The sequence below is a fragment of the Spermophilus citellus genome (genome assembly GCF_964194105.1).
Source record: "Spermophilus citellus genome assembly, chromosome: 13".
NCBI classification, from domain to species: domain Eukaryota; kingdom Metazoa; phylum Chordata; class Mammalia; order Rodentia; family Sciuridae; genus Spermophilus; species Spermophilus citellus.
Window position 1 is genome coordinate 80,953,127 of NC_138193.1, and position 25,161 is coordinate 80,978,287.

At 35.9% G+C, this 25,161-nt stretch overlaps 2 protein-coding genes across 4 annotated transcripts in view; both read right to left on the reverse strand.

Annotated features, from left to right (window-relative positions):
* Positions 1-8,625, reverse strand: part of DYNC2LI1 (dynein cytoplasmic 2 light intermediate chain 1) — a 29,257-nt gene extending 20,632 nt beyond the window's left edge. For 2 of the 3 annotated variants that reach the window (XR_014018450.1, XM_081264067.1), the window contains exons 1-3: positions 7,662-7,769; positions 6,568-6,685; positions 2,444-2,478 (exon numbers count right to left, since the gene is read on the reverse strand). Coding sequence is in view for 2 of the 3 variants with exons in the window: in XM_081264067.1 (XP_081120193.1) it covers positions 2,444-2,478; positions 6,568-6,685; positions 7,662-7,741 (233 nt within the window). In the remaining variant the exon portion in view is untranslated. Of the gene's footprint in view, positions 1-2,443; positions 2,479-6,567; positions 6,686-7,661; positions 7,770-8,499 lie in introns of those variants that run through there. The other variant, XM_081264068.1, reaches the window with a different exon arrangement.
* A 4,238-nt stretch (positions 8,626-12,863) lies between these two features.
* PLEKHH2 (pleckstrin homology, MyTH4 and FERM domain containing H2) overlaps positions 12,864-25,161 on the reverse strand; it is a 116,795-nt gene continuing 104,497 nt past the window's right edge. Inside the window, exons 26-30 of the mRNA XM_081264070.1 lie at positions 22,692-22,837; positions 21,533-21,662; positions 19,412-19,498; positions 17,142-17,279; positions 12,864-15,160 (exon numbers count right to left, since the gene is read on the reverse strand). Of these exons, the coding sequence (XP_081120196.1) occupies positions 14,975-15,160; positions 17,142-17,279; positions 19,412-19,498; positions 21,533-21,662; positions 22,692-22,837 (687 nt within the window). The 3' untranslated portion in view covers positions 12,864-14,974. The remainder of the gene's footprint in view (positions 15,161-17,141; positions 17,280-19,411; positions 19,499-21,532; positions 21,663-22,691; positions 22,838-25,161) is intronic.

Genomic DNA, 25,161 nt, shown 5'->3' on the forward strand with positions numbered 1-25,161 from the left:
TATTTGATAAACTATCTATATTATAGTTTATATCACCTGATAAGCCATTTTATAGTATTATTTTATTTAGTTAGTTTTTATTAGAGTTAAAATGCATAAAATAAAATTAATCATCTTTACCATTTTTAAGTGAAGAGTCAATAATATAAATTATATTCATATTGTTGTGCAACCAATCTCCAGAACTTCTCCTCTTGCAAACCTGAAACTGCACACCCAGAAATCAACAATTCTCATTTTCACTTCCTGAGTCCCTGGTAACCACCATTCTATTTTCTGTTTCTATGAGTTTGACTACTCTAGATATCACATGTAAGTGAAATCAGATAGTTTTTGTCTTTAGGTGACTAGCTTATTTCATTTAGCAAAATGTTCTTAAGGTTCATCCATGTTGTAGCATGTGGCAGGATTTCTTTCCTTTTCAAGGTTGAACAATATTGATAAAAAATATATTTTTAGTTTAGAGAACAACAACAAAAACATCCAATTTTTAAATTTGTGATTTGTATATTTACTAAATATTTTAATTTTACCCATGTATATCTTTATATTTAGTTATATTTCCTGGCAGAAATCTCCTTTCATGAAGCAAAAATGCTGCTTTTAAGACAAAAGTTATAAAATCTGATATTCAACCTACAATTTGGAAAATTGTCTTTTTTCTTTTTTTGGTACTGAGGATTGAACCCAGGGGTGCTTAACCACTGAGCCACATCCCCAGCCCTTTTTATATTTTATTTAGAGACAGGATCTCACTTAGTTGCTAAGTGCCTTGATAAGTTGCTGAGGCTGGCTTTGAACTCTCGATCCTCCGGCCTCAGCCTCCTGAGCCACTGGGACTACAGGTATGAGCCACAGTGCCCAGCTGGAAAATTGACCTTTTTCTATCAAGGAATTGAAATTAATGTTTTTCAATTCAATGTAGTAGTTTATAATATTTCACTAATGTGTATCAGATGATTTATTTACTATGAAAAACATCTAGGAATGTGACCTAAGAAGAATCATGATTCCTGGACCTTGTATGATGACATAGGTATGAGTCTGAACAGTTTCTTCTAAGAAACAATTTTGCTGGTGAAAGGATTTATCTGAAGACAGGATTCTACTATTTGTATTTATAATATTTTTCAAACTCATGATGTTTCTTGATCCTAAAGACCAAATCCTATCTCTTTTGATGTTTTTTTGAGAGTTAGAAAAAAAAACATACATTAGATTGAAAGGAATAGAAAAATATCTTCTAAAATTGATAGGGAGGTTTCTCCTTATCAATTTCCTTCAATTCTACCACTCTGAATCCCCAATCTCAATCTGATGACATGCTTCTACAGTATAAGAGGTTAGGAAGGGTATAAAACAATTGGAAAAATGTATAGTTTAAGAACCAGATTGTGTTTCAAAATTTATCCCTGAGCTTCTTTTTTACCACCCACCCCCATTTATGGAGTTGACAAAGGGGAATGAAGGGAAAGGAGGAGAGATGGGATAAGGAAAGACAGTGGAATGAAACTGACATAACATTCCTATGTATATATATGAAGATACCACAGTGAATTTCACCATCATAAACATCCACAAGAAATTAATTTAAAAAATAACTCTTGGCAAATGGCAGAAAGATCAATAGAGGGAAGCGAACAGGAGATGGAAGGAGGGGAAAGGGACGAGAAGTACTGAGGACTGAATTAGAACAAGATATATTCTATGCTTTTATAACTATGACAATTGGAATGAGAAGTTGTGCTCATTTGTGTGCAATGTGTCAAAATGCATTCTGCTGTCATGTACAACTAACTAGAACAAAAAAAAAAAGGAAAAAAGGATTCTATTTTCATGTATAACTAAAAAGAATCAATAAAACTAATAAAAAGTATCCCTGAGAAACTCAGAGATTACAATTATTGTTCAAATAATCATATACTAAGTACAGTAAAAATAACTTCAATACCAAAGCAGCATAGCCAAAAAGAATGTAGGTACTATTGTAGGCTGGGTAATTATGATAACATTTCTCCCTCAAATAGGAAAATTTAGTATCAATAGTATATTTTTTGGCTTGTTATCATTTTTATCCCTAAAGGGGCTCTTATAAGTTATACTGAGAATGTATTAATAATTAAATATTTTGTACTGGCGTGGTGGCACAAGCCTGTAATCCCAGCAGCTCAGGAAGTTGAGACAGGAGGATCGAAAGTTCAAAGCCAGCCTCAGCAACAGCAAGTCACTAAGCAACTCAGTGAACCCAATAAAATACAAAATAGGGCTGCGGTGGTTCAGCGGTTGAGTGCCCTTGAGTTTAATCTCTAGTACCCACCCCCCCAAAAAAAATATTTTGTTTGAGTTTCAAAATCATTCTCCTTCTGTATAAAGTTAGAACTGAACTTGCCTTGTACAACTAGAATAAGCATAAATGTAGTCTAAAGGTTAACATAACACTTACCTGTCAAGACACCTTAGAATAATAGTAGTCTTCCCCTGGAAATTCAAAAAGAAAGAATACTGTATTAATGTCATCCGTATGTAAAATTTTATTAGTATTCATAATTGCAGCTCAAAATAGCTTTTTTTTTAAAAAATCATTTGAATGATAAATTACCTGGAAACTAGAAACTTTCAGAATTGTTCTATAGTTTGATAAGTAGAAAAAGTTAATTGTCAACTTTCCATCACAGTGTAACTACACTGCTATTATTATAATTACAAAGCCCCACAGATGACAAATATTAGCAAATCATACCTCACTTTAGCGGTCAACTTGGCAGCTGTCTTAAATTTTCTCTCTACTCAACAATGCTAATTACTGGTTAAGCTGATGATTAGTGTCTTCTAAAATGTTTTCATTCCAATTGTTGAAGTGGAAATTTAAAAAAAAGATAACATACAAATAAAGGACATGTTGCAAATATGTTCTAAGTAGGCAATTCAGACACTGGGTTAGAACACTTTGTTTTAATTCTAAAGGATGTACTTATTTTAAATTCTTTTTAGGAGTCAGGAAATATAAGTGCTGGCCAATCTTTGCCACTAACCCTGAAACTTAACCTTAATCTTATCCAGAGGCCAGCTCAGTGGTTTGAATCTGTGTGTGTGTGTGTGTGTGTGTGTGTGTGTGTGTGTGTATAAGAATTTTTTTTTTTTTTTTTTTAACAAATGATCCTTCCTAAGAAAACAGACAAAAAAGGAACAGCAGGCAAAGCTCTGCTGGAGGAAACCCTGGGCTCCAAGGAAAATAGTTTGGAATACCATGGATTGCCAAAAACCCACTATAAATATATAAATATATTTTTTTTTTACCAAAAAGCCTATACTTTTTATAAAAAAATAATAAATTATTCCAGGTTATATGTGAAATCTGCTCAAATTCAATTTTTTAATCATGAGATATATAAAGAATTGAGATTATTAGTATCAACACGGAATGTTATATAAAGGTATTTATTGACTGGTATTATACTCAACTATAAAGCTAGAACAACTTAGATGTCCCAAAATAGGGGACTGCCTAAATTGACTATGGTAATTCACATACTGGGAAAATATGCAGCTATTAGCAATGACAATGTAGAAATATACTTACATGGTAAGGCACACATAATAAATCAACATGACCCTGTTTTCAGTTAAAAATCTTTTCCCAATATGTGGGAAGAGACACACACACATATATTGAGAGAAATAAACACAAATAAATAAATTTAGAGGGACATAACTATGTTAATAATGATTTTCCTAGCTGATGAATTTGCAGGTAATTTATTTTTTAAAGAAAATCAGAATTTCCTAATTTTCCTATACTGAACATGTATCATATGTAGTTTATTTTAAAATTTTTAAATAATTGAAGACTACATTACCCAAAATGTAATGTACTTCCTGTTTTTCACCATAGCATTTGTCTCCTGGTATTGTCATTGCTATGCAAGTATTTAGTACCCAAGTTCCTTCACAGTAGGAAATGTACTTTGGTCTGGGGTTGTGGCTCAGTGGTAGAGCGCTTGCCTAGCATACGTGAGGCACTGGTTTCGATCCTCAGCACCACATAAAAATGAAATAAAGGTATTGTGTCCACCTACAACTATAAAAATAAATATTAATAAAAAAGAAAGAAAATATCTTTCATTCATTCCTGTATCCACAGTGCTGAGCAAAATACCTACCACATAAAAGGTGCTCACTGAGTGTCCTACTGAATGGATGCATACAAGATTGGAAGGAGTCATGGGAGGCAACGAGGCTGTTGCCTTTTTTGGTAATGGGAGACCACTATTGGCCAAACAATAGAGGCATTAATTTCTTACTTTTTTTTATCTTTTAAAATAAATTAATACTCTGCATAAAACACAGAATCAGGTACTTTTTAAAGATATCTCAAGGGAGTTCTCACATCTTCAAAAACAAAACAGTTTTAATTTACATTAACGAAAAGAAACAAAACAGTTTATATATGCCACGTACTTCTAATAATCAAAAGAAATGTGGTTTCAGGGGCTGGGGCTCAGCGATAGCACATTTGCCTGGCATGTGTGAGGCACTGGGTTTGATTCTCAGCACCACATGTAAATAAATAAGATCTATTAACAATTAAAAAATTTTTAAATCATGTTTCTTTGTTCATAGCTATTATACAAACTGCACATTAAAAAAAAAGGAGTGTGATTTCACAAAACACAAAGAAGTTGAGAACTATTACAGAGAGTGATTAGTAGAGGCCAAGAGAAGGGTCATTTTGTGTGTGAGCATTTGTATCCTAGAGTAGTACCATCTTTAAGGATAGAGAAGTAGCTTCTTTATGCAGACACTTTTCTTTGTAATAAAAATTTATTTGTAAGCATAAGACTAGTACTGGTTATGTTACCATTTATGTAAATTAATGTATGCACATACCTATATGGGAGCAGGTTAAAATGTAGGAAGTTGTTAAACTATTATATTCTTTATGAAAATCACTCTATGATGTTATATATTATCAATTGTAGGTTCATGAAATGAAATGCTCATATATTAGAAATGTGGTTCATATACTACACTGGATTAAAATTTAAAAACAAATGATTCCTATGATAATTTTATGTTAAAGAATAAAATTCCGATAAAAGAAGTGAGCCAAATATGAAAACTTTAGAAAGTACAAATTAAAAAAACCAAAATAAAAATACAATTAAAATTTTACTATCCATATTTCTAATTTCTATCTTTGCATATTCATATAGTTGAGATCATCATATAAAAAATTTACGTACTTTTTTCAGTTCATATTATTTTCTTTCATCACTGGCAACAATATCTTTTCTTTTTCAGCACTAGAGATTCAACTCAGGGCCTCACACATGTTAGGTAAGCACTCTACCACTGAGCCACATCTGTAGCCCTTTTTATTTTGAGACAGAGTCTCACTAAGTTGCCCACCTTCGTGAGTAGCTGGCATTATAAGTTTGCGCCATTGCATCCAGCACTAATACCTTTTATGGTTATATAAGTACTTCCCCAACAGATATAATCTGTGTAGATAATATCCCCACATGAGAGGTGTTGGTTGTGCAAGGAGGGCCTTCTGAGACACAGATGGAAATGAGAGAGGTACCGAACATAGAGCCTTGCAGAGTTTAGTTTCTAAAAGCTTCCCATTTGTCAATGCCCTTAAGTTGAAAGCACGAAGCACAGGAACTGAACAGTAAGGTGAACCCCAAAAAGACACTAGCTATGATGGTACTTGAATTTTAGCATCTTGGGTCTGGCCGTGACCCATTTTGGACAGTGTCACCAGCCATTCTGCCTCTCAGGTGGGAATTCTGTGTGTCAAGCAAAGTGGCATGACAACATGATGCATCTCTTCCCGCTCTGTGTGGTTACTTCCTAATGGTTCCATATACTTGGCTAAGAAATTTGACAGAGAGTGGGAGGGGGTCTCGCCCACAAATCAGTGGTCCAACAGAATTACTACCTTATTTGCCCCACATTTTCAAAAAAAATCTTTGATAAACATCATTGTTACAATTAAATTATTCCTGAAAAGTGATTTCTAAAAGCTGTAACTGAATCCAAATATGAATATTATGAAAATAATGACTTATTGATTTATATGCTTAGATATTTAAATGAATCCTGGCCTTTATACTCAATTGAGATAGAAGATCTGAACATTTTTAAATTACAAAAAAAAATTAGTTCAAAATCTCTTTCTAAAGTTTTGTTTACTGTTATAACTTTTCCTAGATTAATAATAAGTGCTTTCTAGTAATAAGTGCTTTCTAAACCACATTTGTCATCTGGTTAGGAAGGTGAAAAATCTATACTTTTTTTTTTTCCCTTTTTTTGTTAAAAGGGATTGAACCCATGGGCCCTTAACCACTGAGTCACATCCCCAGACCTTTTTTATTTTTTATTGTGAGACAGGGTCTCAATAAATTGCTGATGCTGACCTCAAACTTGTGATCCTCCTGCCTCGGTTTCCTGAGTTGCTGAGATTACAGGCATGCTATATTCATTTCTATTAAAGAATTAAGATAAATTTTGCCACTAGTGGTTAAATCATTTCAATGACTGGAAAAAGATTTAAAGCATTACCCCATTTTTACTGCCAATGAAGAAAACAGATTTTTCTCCAATTTCAACTCCATCGCCTTCACTTCCATTACTTCCTCTTTTTTCTACTTCAGCTTTTGCAATTTCCCAGAGAGTCTCACTAGATGAAAAGCAAAGAAACAAACAGATCATTTTAATTATTTATTCCACTCAGGGAAATTTTATTTCAGTAAGATTTATAAAAGAAAAACACTTTTTTTCTGGAGAGAATAACTTGGTAAAATATCTGAGGATTAGTCAGATTTGTAATTTTTTTTCCTTTGAACTAATACTGAAATTGATAGGCAGAACCTTTATCACCAGGCTTTGAAGTTTTCTTACTTAAGAGCTTCCCAGCAAGGTAAAAGGCTGTCATGTGTAAGTTTCTCAGAGACACATAAAGGTATGAGGACTTCTGGAAAGATAGAACTTGGGAATCACAAAACACGTAAGTCATCTAGGAATATGGGAAGCATGCAAAACCAGCGTGCTTAATAATCTTTGCTCCCTGAAACATTTCTTTTTGTATCTGTAATTATGTTTTTGTCCCCAAATTTCTTTTTTAAAATGTGAAAGTATAAAGATGGAAGGGAAAAATTCACCTAAAATTGTAAATGTCTTGAAAACCATTTTTTTCATTCCTCTTTATATAAAACTCTAAATAGGATTGTATCTTTTTTTTTTTTTCTTTTTAAGTCCAAGTGAAAATGCAGAACTATATTGAACTAAAAAACACAGATAAGACCTGATGGCTCCTGAATCTGCAGCTTTCTCTGTATGTGAATTTGGGCAAATTACCTAGTTTCTACATCCTTCATTTCTTTATTAATTAAACAAATATTTATTAAACACCTAATATATGCAAGCTTCCTTAAGCTCAAGTATGTTTCTTCATTTCTAAAATGTAAAAAAAAAATAGCCAATTATTATAGGGTTGTCATGATTGTTACAATGTGATCGATCATTCATTTCATTTAGGGTATGGTCTATAAAAAAAATTAAATTTTTTGAGAGCTTTTAATAATTACTAACCTAGAACCAGGAATAAAGAAGGAGCCAAAACAAGAATACAAAAAGTGAAAAACAGGAGTCCCTACATGTTTGCTCTAAAATTCATATACAGATGAAGCCTCCAGGAAGTCCGTCTTGGCCTGTCTGCTCCCCAGTCCCACACCATTCTTCCAAATCATGATCATCTGTTTTCCAGGTGCCCAGCAGAGAAAGAAATGGTCACCTGTAGAAACATATAGCTGTAATCATAGCTTTATAACTGTGACCAGTGATGGAACACTGACCCTTTCTTTTTTTCACCCTAAATTCATAAACTCAACAGAGATCCCACCGCTGATCCAAAAAGTATGAAAAAGATTTATTCAGGGCGATCTCTGTCCGGAGGTCCTTGTAAATTGTTCAGAGAGGTTTAGGTCTTGAATATCGGTGGATTAAATGGACACAAAGGGCTCAAATGCATTTTACAGGCCATCAACCTTTCACACCTTTCCCCCACCTCCAATCCCAAAGCGATGTTACACTTTCTCCCATTGGCTCTGTGGTTGGGAGCCCTGGCACCAGAAGGGGGAGGGGGCCAGCGAGGAGCCTGGGCGGTCTGGTTCACCGCTGCCCACCCGGCACAGTCCCTGGCCCACGAGACACTAATTGAATCAGCAAATGGATGGAGTTGATCACTCAACATCTCTATTCTACCGGTTTGCGGCAGAATCGTCTGCTCGAGGATAGTTCCTACGGACCCCTAACCATCAGATCCAGGTGGCAAACAGGACAGACCCACAATCCCCAACCAGCAGGTCCAGGTGGGCTCTCCCCAAATACACCCTGAGCGGCCTCTCCCTCCCCGGCCCTTCCAGATTGGGCTGGGGAAGAGGAGAGGTTCTCGAGGAGATCGCAGGCCGGGCGCAAGCAGGGTTACGGGAATACCTGGGCATCGTGGTTGGGCCGCCAAAAGTCGCGCGCTCCTCCTGGGGCCCAACCTACAACTCGGCTGGTGGGCGGCTTCGCTACAAGTCAGAGTGTGATGGCTCCGGGGTTGCCATGGGAGCGACGTCGAGTCCGCGATTGCGTAAGAAAATGAAGCATCATGGGAAATGTAGTTCTCGGCGCTCTTTTTCAACCCTCACTTTTGGCATGGATCCCTGGGGTGAGAGAAGATGCGGTGACAGTGGTTACAAATCTGGCACCTAAAACCAATGGTTTCTGGGCAGGAGTTGCTTTTTTTTTTTTTTTTAAGTATCTATTGATTGCCGACTGTATCCCAGGGTTTTCTGCTCTTAGTTTTTACTTTTCTGTCCCCAATAGACATGATTTGGGAATAAAGAGTGAAACAATATCTTGAGCTATTTTTTTTTTTTTTTAGTAATTTAGTAGAAACAAAGAATATTTAAGCCTTAAAGATTTTTATGATTTTTAATGTTTTCCAACTTTCAGAATGTTCTATCATGTTTTATGCAATAGCACTTAATGAGTTAAGCATGGGCTTCTCCTACATATATCATTTACTTTGTAAATGGAGATTATTTTTGTTTGAACTTAGTGGTCTTTTCATAGAGCTCCAGGAATCTCCAGATCAATAATAAACATTGGATTGTTACTACACGCAGGCCCTGTGCTACAGAGAGTAAGGAAAATAGAGTAAGACAACATCCTGACCCTCCAGAAAGTTATACAGAGCTCATTATAATTATAACCCGAAGCAAATTATGTAGGCTTTGTATTAGAGGTACAGAAAAATTATATGAGAACAAAAGTGGCTAATTATGCCTGAAGGAGTTGTTGAGACGTTCATGTCCCTGATAGTATTTGATCTGTTGTTTGTTGAATTTGACCCAGGCTGTCTTGCCCAAGATGTCCTAAATATTTGAAGGAGATACTTTTGCTCCAACACTCTATATTTTGGCTGTTTCTAAGGTGTGATGTCCAAGAACATAAGCTTGAAGTAAGATGGACCTAGATTCGACTCCTGACTCAGCCATACTAGCTAAGTTACCATATTGCCATAATGGATAAATTACTTGATTTTTCTGAATCTCAATTTCTGATACTTTAAGCAAGGAAAGATTATGAGTTTTAAAAAATAAGATAAATATATGTTCTTGTCATTATCACATGGCTACTATGAAGGATCTTGCCATTCTGGATTTTACCATGTTGGTTATGAGAAGGCAAATAAGATTTTAAAAAAGAGTGTGCCATGTTGAGATCTTAATTTCTTTTAAAATATTTATTTTTTTAGTTGTATTTGGACACAATACCTGGCCCTGGATTGAACGCAGGGCCTCACACGTGCTAGGTGAATGTTCTACTGCTGAGCCATAACCCCAGCCCCTTCACCCCCACCTTAATTTCAATGAGATAACTTTTTCAGCTGCGTGAAGGATGTTTTCCGGTGTTTAGCAGACCATGTGGAGGCTATTAAGGATAGGTGGGAAATTAACAGAGTTTTTACATTTCCCCGTTTGTTTTCAAAGTTGTATAATCCTTTTTTGGGGAAAAAATAGCACACAGAAAAAAATGAAGAGGAAGAAATGAGTCTACCCCAGAATAGCTAGTATACATTTTGATGTGCTTCATTCTAGTTGTATTCTTAAAGTTGAGATTATACTGTAAAGTTAATAACCTTATTTTAAATGTTTATTTCCCCATATTTTTTAAAAACATAATATTGATGGCTGCATAATATTCTGCAATGTAGTTTTTTTTCATAATTTACTTAGGCATTTTTCTACTGTTAAGCTTGAGATGGTTTAGAGTAAACACCTAACATGATTGGATTAATCAGAATCCTTTCCTGGAATTTTTCAAAATAGAATTGGAAAAAGCAAATCATTCCCTTTTGAAGGAAGTTAGCCTTCCTGCTCTGTTAAATGAAGATGTTATTTTGTTGTTAGAGAACATGAAGCAGATACCCATGGATAGGAAGAGAAAGTTCTGACACGTTTCATGGCTCTGATTACCTCCAGGGGTCATCTGTGTCCTGATCTTATAATTTTACTGTTCAGCTCTCCCTTTGATTATATGCGACATCCTAGGATCCTTGTAATAAGAATGATAAAAATGAGTTTTTCATTTTTGTCTAAGTCAGTTCAAGTTGATTTTAGAATTTACATCAAAAAGAGGCTATCTTATATAGTTCCTAGACAGTAGAGAGTGAGGCTTGGGAAAAGGGAGAAAAGTCAATTGCTTCTCTCATTGATGAAGTGGTGATCCTTTTTTTAAAAAAAATTTATTTTTGTAGCTGTAAATGGACAGCATGACTTTATTTTATTTGCTTATTTTTTTTTTTTTTTGTATGTGGTGCTAAGGATTGAACCCAGAGCTTCACCCATGCTCTACCACTGAGCCACAGCCATAGCCCAGTGGTGACCCTTTTCACCAACTCTTGGGGGCACAGCAGAGAACAGGCATAGAGGACATGGCGAGTTTGAGATATCATCCAGCATCTGTGCATTATCCAAACCTCGTAAAAACTCTCCTCCAGCTTTTTAGAAGTTATATGCTTTCTATAAACTTTTCTCTCATAAAAGGCAACTCTTCTGGACTTTGCAACATTCTCCAGAAATTTAATTTGATAGCTTCTAAACCATCTTCTATGGCAGCACCCAACATTCAGTTCCTAGAGCCACATAGAGAGGGGATTCATTTTCTTTTGCCACAGACACTGCTAATGAAGTCATCTGACTATAATAGAACCACGATATAACCTACAGAAAAAGATCACCCACTCCCTGTTATTAGCAGATTATGTTGGCAAAGCACTGAGAAGGAAGTAGTTCAGATGCATGTGGGTGAACATTTGTGTCTTATTTTGGAGTTATCTGCTAATAGATATATACCTAGGTAAGGTTTTGTTTCTTAATTGGCCTGCAAAATAATTATAAAGCACATGGTGAAGGTTTTCAGGTTGATGTTGATAATAAAGGTGCCTCTAGAGTCATTGTAACTATTTTCAATTTAGGTAATATTAAATTCAACAAATAAAATCACAGTTTGATGCAAGTGTTGATCTCATCTCCTCACCTAGCCTCCCACCAGACCCACCAACGCTTCAGTATAGGTCTGACGTTCCCTTTTAAATACCCAAGAAAACTGCATCTTGGTCACACTGAAAAAAATGGGAAAATTTGCTTCACCCTAAATATCTATGTGTGACTTACCTTAATTACATTAAAGGGGGAAAAGTTCTCTTATTGAAGTAAAGTCGTACTTTTAGTGAAAAGAGAGTGTGGCAAAATGTGAGAAGAGATGTGATTTCTGCCAAATATAATAGCAAAGAAACCTCCCTACCAGCTTATTCCTGCTCTTCATTTCCCCTCCCCAATTCCGATACCTCTTCACCTGAGAAATCAGCCCACAGCCCTTCAGCCCTGAGGGGGACAGATTCCACTGAGGCTGGGAGGTAGGTGGATGGGGTAGGGGACGTATTCTTGGCATCCCAGAAAAATGTAGATATTTAACTAGAGAAATATGGTTGTCTATGGTGTTAGTACTTCAAGATTATAGTTCAGGGGCTGGGGCTGGGGCTGGGGCTCAGTAGCAGAGCACTTGCCTGACAGTGTGAGGCCCTAGGTTAGATCTTTAGCACCACATAAAAATAAACAATACTGTAACAAAAACATTGGGCATGGGTATTAAAAAAAGATAAACTTAAGTTCAATTATGAGTCAAAGTATCTTCTAGAAACCTGATCACATGAAAGATGATATATCATGAGCTCTGTAATGTTTTGAACAATCAATAAAAAAAAAAAAAGAAACCTGATCACTTTTTAATTTTTTTTTTTGTACTAGAGATTGAACCCAGCAATGCTTAACCACTGAGCTATATCCCTGGATCGTTTTTTGTTTTGTTTTGTTTTGTTGTTTTTTATTTTTTGAGACAGGATCTTTCTAAGTTGCTTAGGGCCTCACTAAGATGCTGAAGCTGGCTTTGAACTTGGGATCCTCTGCCTTGGCCTCCTGAGTCACTGGGATTACAGGCGTGTACCACCATACTGAACACCATATTTTTTTCCTATGGAAAAAATTTCCAAAAACATATTCTGTAACAAAGTGTCTTTATAAGTTGTGACTAACTTCTCTTGTAAATTGAGAGTTGAATCCATTTCCAAACTGTGGCAGTATTTGATTTGAAGGGCACATGGGCAATCGTGAATACACACACAGTCCAGAATGTTTAAAATAAATGTTCAGAACACAGTCCATTAAACTCACCTAAGTGACATAAACTCCCTTAAAGAGTTTATTATGAAATCAGGGAAAACCAAAATTTCTATTCATTTATCAATATGCATACATATCTATTAATATTACAATGTGCCAAAACAGTTTCCTTTTATAGGTATAAAACAAAGCAACATTGAAGACAAAGCATGAATGTAAGAGAAGGAGGTAATAACTACCATTTTCACTGGTAGAACACCTCAGCTTTGACAATGAAAACATTAGGTATTTCATGAAGATTATTCAAAAGATAATGCTCAAAATGGGTTTTGTAAATCATTTATTATGATTGAAAGGGAAGAAAATGATAGGAGACAAATATTACAATTAAACATGAAACACTATTCTCATGTAACCAATCATAATAACATACTTTGAATTTTTTAAATGGCTATATAAGTAATTTTCCAGAAAATAAAAGTTTCACATCATCAGTTACAGAAAATTGATTTCTTTCCATCAAAATATTTTATCTCTGCTCTATCAAAAATAAATGCCAAGAATAAGGTACTACAGTTTAAGCTAAGCCTTTACTACTTATTTTTAAATTAGAAAATTTGGGGGTGCTAAGAGAGGGGAGTTTACCAGATAGTGAATGAATGAACTACTGCCTGAGAATAAAGTTCTCACACCTTAGTAACAGTTCTGTCAAGACCCCGGGCTCACCAACTAATGATTATTAAATGGTTTTCTGGGAGCTCAGAAATTCTGTGTCCCAGCCAAAAGACTCCTCAGAGTCACCCCAAATTGGTAATCAGTTTACTCTAAAAAACTAATTTATTTATTCAGTGAGTAGTTGTGGCTCAAAAGATATAGAGGAAATGGACAATGGAAATCCATTTCTACAGAGGCTTTAAAAGCTTCTATTTGTTGTTCCAATAAAGTACACTATTCCTTAAGTAATGTATTTCTTGCCTCTGCTCCTTAGAAGGATGGAAGGCTGAGTGTGGGAATAGTATATTACCATGGGGAGAAAGCAGCAAAGAAGAAATACAAGGACTCTGCCAGCAAAGTAATTCAGCAGCTAACATTTTTCTCAAATTGGTTAAAAACAATGACACAAAAGTGATAAATATGTCCAAAATAAATACGAATATTCTACACATAAATAAAATTAAGTATACTCGTGATTACTATTACAGTTAAACATTTCTATAATATCATTTTCATGTCTTATCACAGTTTCATTTTTATCATGAATCCTCATTACATTGTTTTGACACATACTGCAATGTACTGGCCACTTACCCAACCTAGTAAAGTCATACATCTCAATATTCTTTCAACTAAAATTTTATCTCCTTTGATAGAAGAATTATTTTCTATTTCTCTTTTCTCAAAATTTCCAACAAATATTTGGGGAATATATTTTTCAAACTCTCAGGAGTATGTGAGGGGGCAAGCTTTAAGGACTGTCTTTGTTTTCAAAGATATTATTGAACAAAGCAAGGTCAAGTTGACCCCGTACCAAATGCAAGGAAATGCGAGCAATATTCCAGTGAACTTGTGCTATGCTGACAGCCAAGGAATGTCAGGAATCACTGCCTCATTTTAAACTTTACACTCCAGTGATCTGCGAAGGTGACAGGGTATACTTTCTAATACCACGCAGGAGGGTCTGGTTACCTAACTCCTGTTTTTTCATGTAATGATTCACAGAGCCACAAAATTTATTGCACTTGCTCTAAAAATTTACCCCTCCACATCACATGCAGCTGTTTCTTACACTGTGCACTCTGTTCCTTTCCAAATACCACCTCATTAATAAAGAGCACATTTAATTACAGTACTTACATTTTTGGCAGGGAGCTTTTCCAAATACTCAACAGGTACACAGAGTAAGAGTTTGGAATCTCCCTTTCTAAAGATGGCCAGAATATTCAAAAGAAAAAAATAAAAGAAAAGCTACAGTGCTTGATGCCTCTGATAGCTAGGAAGACGGGGAGAAATGACCAAGTTTTAACCTATTTAAGAGAAAATGAACATGTTGGCAAATTGTATGTTCATGTTTTATTGCTATTTGAATATTTAAGAATCAGATAAGAGAGAGTAACCCCTATTTTTGCTGAAGTTTGGATACTGGTGTGTGGGTGCCACATGGCTGGAATGAATCAGCTTGCTGTCAGCCAGTGAAGCCATCATAAAGGCAAGGACTGAAGGTTCAGGCTCCGGAGCCTTCATAAAAGGGTGGGGCCTTTGGTGGGCCTGCTGCTTGGAAGGAGGAGCTGGCTTCCCATGGCCCTGGCTTGGGGTCCCTGGGTCCTGCTTGAGAGCAGGGCTGGAGCGGAGAGGTGGTGAAACGCTGCCTTCTGTTGATAGAAGTTGTTGATGTAACTGGCGATCAAAAGTGTGATTTCAAGAATCTAAAGCAAGAAAAGCAGAACAATTATGTTCCTGAGATGTTCGCACAGATGACAAGGGAGTAAAGGGTTGGCTATTCGCAAGTGCCCAGCCTTCCAGAATCCCCTTCTCTGTAGATCACACAGTGGAGTTCTTACCTGCCGGGCACTATCAAGGTACCGTCCCATGTTCCCATTACTTAAATCAGCAGACAGAATGAATCTCAAAAAAACATTAGCGTTTAGTGGCAATATTCGGAAATGCGAAGGTTAGCCACCAATCTTTCAATTAACTTAAAGCCACATTGGTGAATATATGAATCAAGAAGTTCAGTCCATCATACAGATTAATGCTTTATTCAAACTAAATGACTGAGCATGCTTCAATTTTTGGCACTTGATCATAACTGCTTCCACTTAAGTAGTCTTAATTAGGAAAGAGATCTGCCATTTTTTTTAAGCTTCAGATTTTGAAGAAAGTCTCTTTTATTTGATGATTTTAAGATAAAGCTTTATTTATTTATTTATTTTTTTAATTTATTGGATGTTCACAACATTACAAAGCTCTTGACAAATCATATTTCATACATTAGAATCAAGTGGGTTATGAACTCCCATTTTTACCCCAAATACAGATTGCAGAATCACATCGGTTACACATCACATTTTTACATACTGCCATATTAGTGACTGTTGTATTCTGCTACCTTTCCTATCCTCTACTATCCCCCCTCCCCTCCCCTCCCATCTTCTCTCTCTACCCCATCTACTGTAATTCATTTCCCTCCATGTTTGTTATCCCATTCCCCTCATAACCTCTTATATATAATTTTGTATAACAATGAGGGTCTCCCTCCATTTCCATGTGATTTCCCTTTTTTTCTCCCTTTCCCTCCCGCCTCATGTCTCTGTTTAATGTTAAACTTTTCTTCCTGCTCTTCCTCCCTGTTCTGTTCTTAGTTGCTCTCATTATATCAAAGAAGACATTTGGTATTTGTTTTTTAGGGATTGGCTAGCTTCACTAAGCATAATCTGCTCTAGTGCCATCCATTTCCCTGCAAATTCCGTGATTTTGTCATTTTTTAGTGCTGCGTAATACTCCATGGTGTATAAATGCCACATTTTTTTTATCCATTCATCTATTGAAGGGCATCTGGGTTGATTCCACAGTCTAGCAATTGTGAATTGTGCTGCTATGAACATCGATGTGGCAGTATCCCTGTAGTGTGCTCTTTTAAGGTTTTCAGGAAATAGTCCGAGAAGGGCAATAGCTGGGTCAAATGGTGGTTCCATTCCCAGCTTTCCCAGGAATCTCCATACTGCTTTCCAAATTGGCCGCACCCGTTTGCAGTCCCACCAGCAGTGTACAAGAGTACCCTTTTCCCCACATCCTCGCCAGCACTCGTTGTTGTTTGACTTCGTCATGGCTGCCAATCTTACTGGGGTGAGGTGGTATCTTAGGGTGGTTTTGATTTGCATTTCTAAGATAAAGTTTTATGAAAGCCAATTTCTCATTCTTTGGACTACAGAATTGCACGTTAGAATGTTGCCCTTTTATTTGCTGGCTTTCACTTAAAAGAGACATTAAAAATATATAATTTGTTCTAAACAGTAAAGGAACAAGTAGATTTTAATGATAAAACTCTGATCTTTTCTTTAATGAGTCCATAAAGCAAATAATCCCCAGTAAGAGAATATGTATAAAGTACCTGACAACAATCACTTACTCTGCGGCCATTTCTTTTGAACCTTCTATTTACTAGGTACTAGGCTAAGAACTTTGTAAACCTCCTTCATTAAGTATATAAGCTAAAAGACGTAGGTAGTATCATACTATTTTTTAGACAAAGAAACAAGACTGACTAGACCCATGGTGGTTAAGTTATAAGTAATATATGTTTTCCCAACTGGAATCGTTTTTGCTCAATGACTGTTTTAGTACAAAAAGAACTAAAGAACTAGTGTAAAAAAAAAAAAAAAAGGTAGCAGAAAGAGTTCTACTCACCTTGGGTTTTGCCATGGCAAAAAGTAATTTCTCTGTTGATTTGTCTTTTGAATGTGTATTTTTAATGACTACCATAAAATCATCTTGAAAACCTCCAAAGGTCATAAGACTTTTGTACACATAGCTGACTATTAACCTCTTCAAAGAAAAGAAAAAGTAAATGTTATATGCTTTTTATGTTCAGAGAAAGATGAGAAATGAGTAATATATCTATCTCCACTAAAATGCTAATATTAATTACTTATGGCATAATGCAAAAAGTATTTTCTAAAATCAAATCTATTTTGATCTAAAATAGATAGTAGTGGTACTAAGTTTATTTAGGCATTATCTACCTTTTAAATTAAAGTACATTTAAATGCTGAAAAAATTCACTTCAGAAAAATTAGAAACTATGAAGAAAACAAAAAAACCACTTGTATTTGGCATCCAGTGGAAAATCACTGTTAATATATTTTCATATATATATATTTTAAACCAGGAATTGAACCCAGGAGTGCTTAACCATTGAGCCACATTCCCAGCCTATTTTATTTTTTATTTTGAGACAGGGTCTCGCTAAGTTGCTTAGGGCCTCCCTACCTTGCTGAGGCTAGCTTTGAACTTGGGATCCTTCTGCCTCAGCCTTTTGATCCTTGAGTCACCATGCCTGGCTATTTTCATATGTTCTATGTTCTGTCAAGTATCTCCTTATACAAGAGATTGAGCCACAAGAAACTGACACCCTTTATGGATAAAATGGTCAAATGCTGTACTGGCAAATCTATGTTTTACCCTGATTGGTGAATTCTTTTATGTATATAAACAAAAGCAGTATTATGCATGCTGTGAGCATTGTGCTTTTTCAAAGTTAACATATTGTGAAAATCTTTCCATGACAACAAATGCACTTGTCTAACATTATTGCAATGACTTCACAGGCACCCTTTTAGTTAGCAGGCTACTGCAGTCTTTTATCACTTATTGCAGGGAATTTGTCTATATCTTGTAATATTTGGGGACATATTTCATAATGCACATAACCCTTCTTTGGTTATGAAAGCAAACACCAAGACTTGCTAGCTTAAAAAGTGAGGGCAATTTTTGAGAATTTTTCCAAAAATCTCCTTCAGAGAGGTTATAACCATTTATATTCTCAACACTACATTCCAATAACATTGGATATCATCATTCTTTTAAATCATATTTAATTTCTAGTGAAATTAACATTTTAAAATATATTTACTGAATATTGACTCTTTTGTGAATTGAGTTGGCCATTGGCCTATTGGTATGTTCACAAGATTCTTCTTCCTTTTGCTTTTCTCCCCACCCCCACCCCATTTTGGTGTGGGGATTGAACCCAAGATCTGGCACATGTTGACCATATCTTCTACCACTGAGTTACACCTCAACCCTATGATATTTTTATTGTCTTATAAATAAGACATCTGTGCATGTTGAGGAATCAACCCTTTGTAATATATGAAATTTAAACTTTAGACACTTGTCTTTTTTCTAACCTTTATTTTATTTACTTTTATATGATGCTGAGGATTGAACCCAGGGCCTCACAAGTGCTAGGCAAGCACTCTACCACTGAGCCACAACCTGAGCCCCACATTTTTTTCCAATGCATTTCTAAAACAATTTAAGAGACAGAATTCAAATGTGCACAGCCTAAAAGTGATCTGCACATGTAAGGATCAGCTGAGCAGAGTCCACTGCACCGGCACCTTCGATTCCTGCCCACCAGATTTTTTTTTGTTTTTTTACTAAGTAATCTGACACATGAAATGTGATAGAAAATAATGTAACTTCAGATAAATACATGAGCATATAAAAAGCACAGGTTGGCTTTACTTTTAATCATGTGAAAATCTCTAAGTTTTTGTATTTGTACATGTGAACTGGGAGGTGATATTATTGGAAATTATAGAAATTATGTTATAGAAGCCTTATTGAACTGAACTTAAACTTCGATCATTAAACTTTCTACTTTAATAATATCTTAAATATTTTTATTTTCCACAGGACACGATTTTCTTAATTCTTTAACAAATATTCTTTTCACCATTACAACCAAGATTGCAATTTAATCATGCACAATAGATAACCATCTCTATCTTGGTTTAAAGATAAAAGTGCTGTATTTGTAAAATGACTCTTCATTAGGAATAATGCTATCTAAACATGAGAAAAATCAGATTAAGGAGTGTTGTCTTCTGTTTACAGTACACTGAGCAATGGAAATAGTGGATTCAATGTAACATTTTAGGGCTTAATCTTACCATGGAGTTGTATTCTAAGATGCTCAAACCATTCTCATGTATAGCCAGCCACATGAAAGCATTTCCAAGTGAGGATGGAGTTATGGGCTAAAAAGAGTTAAAAATGTGGTCATAAATGTTAAGCAAAAGCATAGAAATATTTCCCAATCTAAATGTCATATAACATATAGCACTATGAAAAACAAAAATGTATTACTAAAAATCTGTCTTGGGGAAGAGGTTGTGTGGTCTACTGGAAAAAGCAGTGAATTTGATAGTAGGAGAACTGGCATTGAGGCCCAAATCTGCTACTTAATAACATGTGCATTTGGATATGCTAATTAATCCCTTCAAGACTCAATCTCCTTATCTTTCATGTGGAAACTATAATTTTTAGATCTTATTTTTGTTTTAAGAGACTAAGAGTTTTGAGGGTTTCTGTGATAACCAAAATATACTGATGTGCTTTATAAGGCATATAGTGCTCTTATAAATCTTTATAGTAATTGTACATTGTAAGTACTCTTACAATGTAAAAGGATTACTGTAGTAATGTAACCTATCTGAAAGTTTATTAAATCTGATATCAATGTCTAACAAAAAATAAAAAGAAAATACGTAACTGTGATCAACTGTAATAAGAAATGAGTAATGCTAAAATATGAGTAATGCTAAAAGTTTCTACCAATTTTTCACTGCGAAAGCAATAAAATTGAATCAACAAAAATAATCTCACCAGAAAAATCCAACTAAAACCCAGAAATATTTTTGAGCAATTTACAATGATTGTTTTGTTCAGTTAACAAAACTTAACTACTTCTTTTAAGTCTAACAAAACAATATCAAGATTATAGATAAGGAATTGGGATGAATCTTGCATTATTTGTACATAGTAAAACTTAACAGAATTTCACACATAAAAAACCTTGGGTTACCAGCCTATTGAGGGTCAGTTAGCAAAAGGCAAGCAAACATTAAAAATAAAGCCATTTAATTCAAGTGTCCTTCAACTGCTGAATGGATAAACAAAATGTTTATGTGAATATACACACACACTTGCAAACACATATATTATGGAATATTATTCAGCCTTAGAAAGAAAGAAAATTTTGACATAGGGTACAATATGAATGAATCTGAAAGACATTACCCCAAGTGAAACAAATAACTAACCACAAATGGATGAATAGGGTAAAATTCCTTATGTGTATGGTTCCAAGTATGGTCAAATTCATAGAGACATAAAGATGGTTGCTAGGAGCTGCGTGGTAAGAACAAGAATGGACAGTTAGTGTTCAGGGGGCATAGAATTTCAGGCCAGAAAGATTTTTTAAAGTTCTGGAAGTAGATGGTGGTGATGTTGACAGCACAATGTGAAGGTAATTAATGGCATGGGACTGTCCACTTAAATTGATTAAGATAGTCAACTTAATGTTATGGGTATTTAACCACATACACAACACAGAAGGGCCACCAAAAAGCAAACAAAGAAGTGTCTCCCTGTTATAAAGAAGAAGGAAAAAAAGTGCTGGTCATGCACTCTGAAGCACAGTATCATTATTTAATATTCTGTGCCAGCAAGCACAAAAACTGTTGTCAAAGCAGAAAAGGATATTCAATAGTCCTTCCAATGGTGAAGTCAGAATTAAAATTCATCAAAAATGTTCTACAGTTCAAATCTAGGCACAGGCAGGGCTGTGTTGACAGGGCTGTTGCAACACTGGCCCAAGCTAAGTGCAACAGTCCTGGAAGTTTATTACAACTCATCAGAAACCATGGGTTCATGTAGCCCTAGAGCTCAAGGCCTGCCAAAGAGGACTCAGTCATTACTTCATAAATATGGGAGCAAATGAGTGTGAGGATGAATGAGAGGGTGGATGGATGGATGAAGAGAGGACAGAGGATTTCAGCTGTTGTTTGCCGGCTCCTGATAAGCCTCAGGAGTCTGGGAAAAGACTGAGCAGAGGGGAGAAGAAAACGACACTTCCTGCCCTTTCCCTAGTGTCCCTTTGTTGTTTTCTGTAAATTGTTGGGAATTTCCTCATTAAAAAAAAAAAGCCAAATATACCAAATCGGGGGTAAATCTGGTGGACTGTGCCCACAAAGGTTTTCATTATGCATTTCCCTCCCGTTCTTTCTTACTTTTGCAAGAAACAACTTGGCACCAAAGAATGGCCACTTCCTGGCTACTGTCAAATAAATGCGCACACAGTCAGCCGCATTGTGTCCCCGCAGGGCCATCCATCTGGTTGACAGTCGCTGGTACAGCTGCCTAAAAAAAGAAAAGGGCAAACACAAAACCACAGAAACACAAATTATCGTCCTCCCAAGATGAAGCTCTCCTTGAGCCAACCCAAGCCCAGCCGTGCCACCTCCACACGCCTAGGCACAGCGGTTCTTGTATGACTCTGTCACCAGTGTCCACCCCTTCTTCTTTTTGGAGCATTTCTTTCACCAAATTCTCATGCTTTTTGTGTCTTCAACATAATCTAATATCTTGGACTGTAAATTTTAAACATCTGAATAGCTAGCATCAAATCTTTGTGAAATTAGCTCAAAAAGTAGTTTCTCCTGGGAATATTTTCATTAAAAAAAAAAAGTACAAAAAGCAGAGCCCAAAGATGAATCCCTAATTTTAGGTACTGCAACTCTTAGCTTAGAGAGATGCTGGAGGCAGGGATAAACTTCTCAAATCAAACTCTGAAGGCAATCATTCATACCACACAGAAAAGACTTACCTTAAATGTTCCTATTTTGGAAAACTCATGGTAAACCAAATTTGCCTCTATTTTTAATCTAATCAGCCTTTTGTATTCTCTAAAACGGAGACTCTAAATTAATTTAATTTAAATTTTATATTAAAAAGTCTTATGTAAGTTTTTTTTCAATTTACTTATAATGGACTATTCTAAAAAATTGGTAAACATTTCATAAAATTAAACTTTTTCAAGGCCATTTTTTCTCTTATTCATTATCATTATTAGTTTGAACTAGAATGAATAACATCAAATGAAAAACACACATAAGGTAATTTTTTCATTGGAAAAAATATTTAGTTATTTCACAATGTACACATACTTCAAAACACACTGTACATGACAAATGCACACTTTTATTTACCCATTTAAAAAATTTAAATATAAATTCTAAAGCATTTGAGCACATCTGGAATGAAAACAGCTATAACTTCTTGGGGCTTTTCAGTATTTAAATTTTGAGAAAGGTCATACTTCTTCCCCATCTTTAAAACTTTGTATGTAGCATGATTCTACCCTCTGTAAAGTAAAAAATATATCCTTACCTTAACTGTTCCTCAGAACAGCCATCTCTGTACCCTTTAGGATAAAATTTCTCTATAACTTGTTTGAGAGTTTGGTTGGCTTTACATTGATTGGTAACTTGTCCTGCTGGAGTTGAGAAAGGTCTTTCAAAATCTCCAATCTCCACCTAATTGGAAGTCCAAAAAAGAGAAAATAAAGAATATTGAAAATATTTTAAGTCAGTTTAATTTTTTTCTAAACATTCTTTTTTTTTTAACACATAACACATAAATCTATGTGTCATGATTGTCTGATTATAAAATTTATAACAATACATAATAAGTTTTATTAAGGCTAAATTTCATTTGAATTCTTTGTACATTTCAGTTCCATTTCTACATTAATCTTCCTGAGTTACTATCACCATCAAATAATGTTTGCTACAGGCCTATAACACAGGAAAATTTTTATTCAAGACACTGTTTTTATTGTAAATAATATGGTGAAATAGAAGTTAAAAATGAAAAAAAGCTGGGTGTGGTGGTGCATCCCTGTAACCCAGCGGCTCAGGAGGCTGAGGCAGGAGAAACTTGAGTTCAAACCCAGCCTCAGCAACTTAGCAAGACCCTAAGCAACTTAGTGGGACCTTGTCTCTAAATAAGATACAAAAAAAAAAAAAAAAAAAGGGTTGGGGATGTGGCTCAGTGGGTAAGCAAGCACCCTGGGTTCAATCCCCAGGAGCAAAAAAAAAAAAAAAAAAAAAAAAAAAAAAAAGACTTCACCCAAAATAAAAATAAACTATAAGGAAAAAAATCACAAAACTATAGGAAGTCCCCAAAAAAGTATTAGTCAAACTTTTTTTTAAGTGTCTCTTCTGAACATAATGGGAGCAAGAACTATGTTCTCATACTTGCTTCCTGTATTTATTCCACAACGTTACTATATTTAGTCCCTCATTCTACTAGTCTCTTACTCCCTGGAATAGAGTCCTTCATTCCCCTCTCTTCCTTGATGAAAGAATGTTCAACCCTCATCTCTACTAACAGGCCACACAGATACCCTCCTTTATGACCATCCTACTCCCCACTTATCCATCTCTCCATCTACACATGTACCCCTCCATTCATCCAAACCGGGTCTCTCTGCAAGTCAGGCACTGTGCTAAGGGGTGGGGGAGAGGGAAAAGCCGAGCAGCCCCCAAATGCAGAGTTTACTAGCTAGTGATGGAGAGTGAGGGTTAACAAACACTCATGGTAAACTGAATTAAATGCTTGGTATAGGGTACCAAAAAAAGTTCAAGGAGGAAGACAGGATGGGGACATTTAGGCGAATGCCCTACTGAAAATTCTCATCATTACCTATAACACTTCCCAGCAAGCAGATGGAGGATTCCATCAAGCCTAGAATGGTCATATAGAAAGCCCCTCGTCGCCACTTAAGCTCCCTGCCTCCAGTTTAGCTGTTCAACAACCAGCTTCTGAGGTTCTGAGGCTTTTATCCCCCCTAATTCCAGCTGTGTGTCACCCTTATAGTCTATTCTCCTAGGTTTCTTTTATTTTATTATTAAAATAAGGTTCTAGGTGTGTGTGTGTGTGTGTGTGTGTGTGTGTGTGTGTGTTGTAGATGGACACAATACCTTTATTTTATTTGTTTATTTTTATGTGGTGCAGGGGAATGAACCCAGTGCCTCATGTGTGCTAGGCAAGTGCTTTGCCACTGAGACACAACTGAGCCACTGGCCCCCTTCTAGGTTTTTTGACCCTGTTTCTTAGTCATTGGTTATCTAGTGTGGCTTTGCTGTTGGGTCCCATTTCTCATTTTTTTCTGGTTTTTCTCAATCCCCAGTTCCTTCCTAGTCAAGCATTCTATGTCCTCAAACCAATTAAAAACTGTCTGCCAGCTCTCCAACCACACCAAAATCCTTTCCCCAGGGAATTAGACACCTCTGCCACCTAGCACCAGCTAGGCAAATAGAAGTTAAAAAACTAGTAGGCAAGTCTGCCTCCTAGGGGAGTCTGGTGGTTATGCCCAGGCTCAGTGTCTCCCTCCCTGGAGCTTGACATACTGTTTGGCATAAAATAAACACAAGAAATTTTTGAAGAATAACTGAAAATTTACTCAGATAATTCCCAACACTTGCCACACGAACATAAGGCCTCTTGGTGAGGCCTCAGCAAATGGTACAAAGCAGAAACACAATAAGTAATTATAAACCACTGAGGTTAGGACAGCAATACATGGACATGCATGGAACATCATGGACACCTCAAGAGAAACTTAACCCACCCAAGCAGATTTGGGAAGGTTTCCTGGAATAAGTGACACCTACAATGAAAAGTACAGGCTAAGATAAAGTTAACAGGTGAAGGAGTGGGGTAGACACCCCAGCAGAGGAGACACCATCGAAGCACAAGAAGGAAAAAGGGAGCCATATGCAAGTCCAGGAACTGTGCATGGACCCACAGTTCATACTTCACTGGAGTTCAAGGTAGGGAGTGTTAAGGGAGTGCA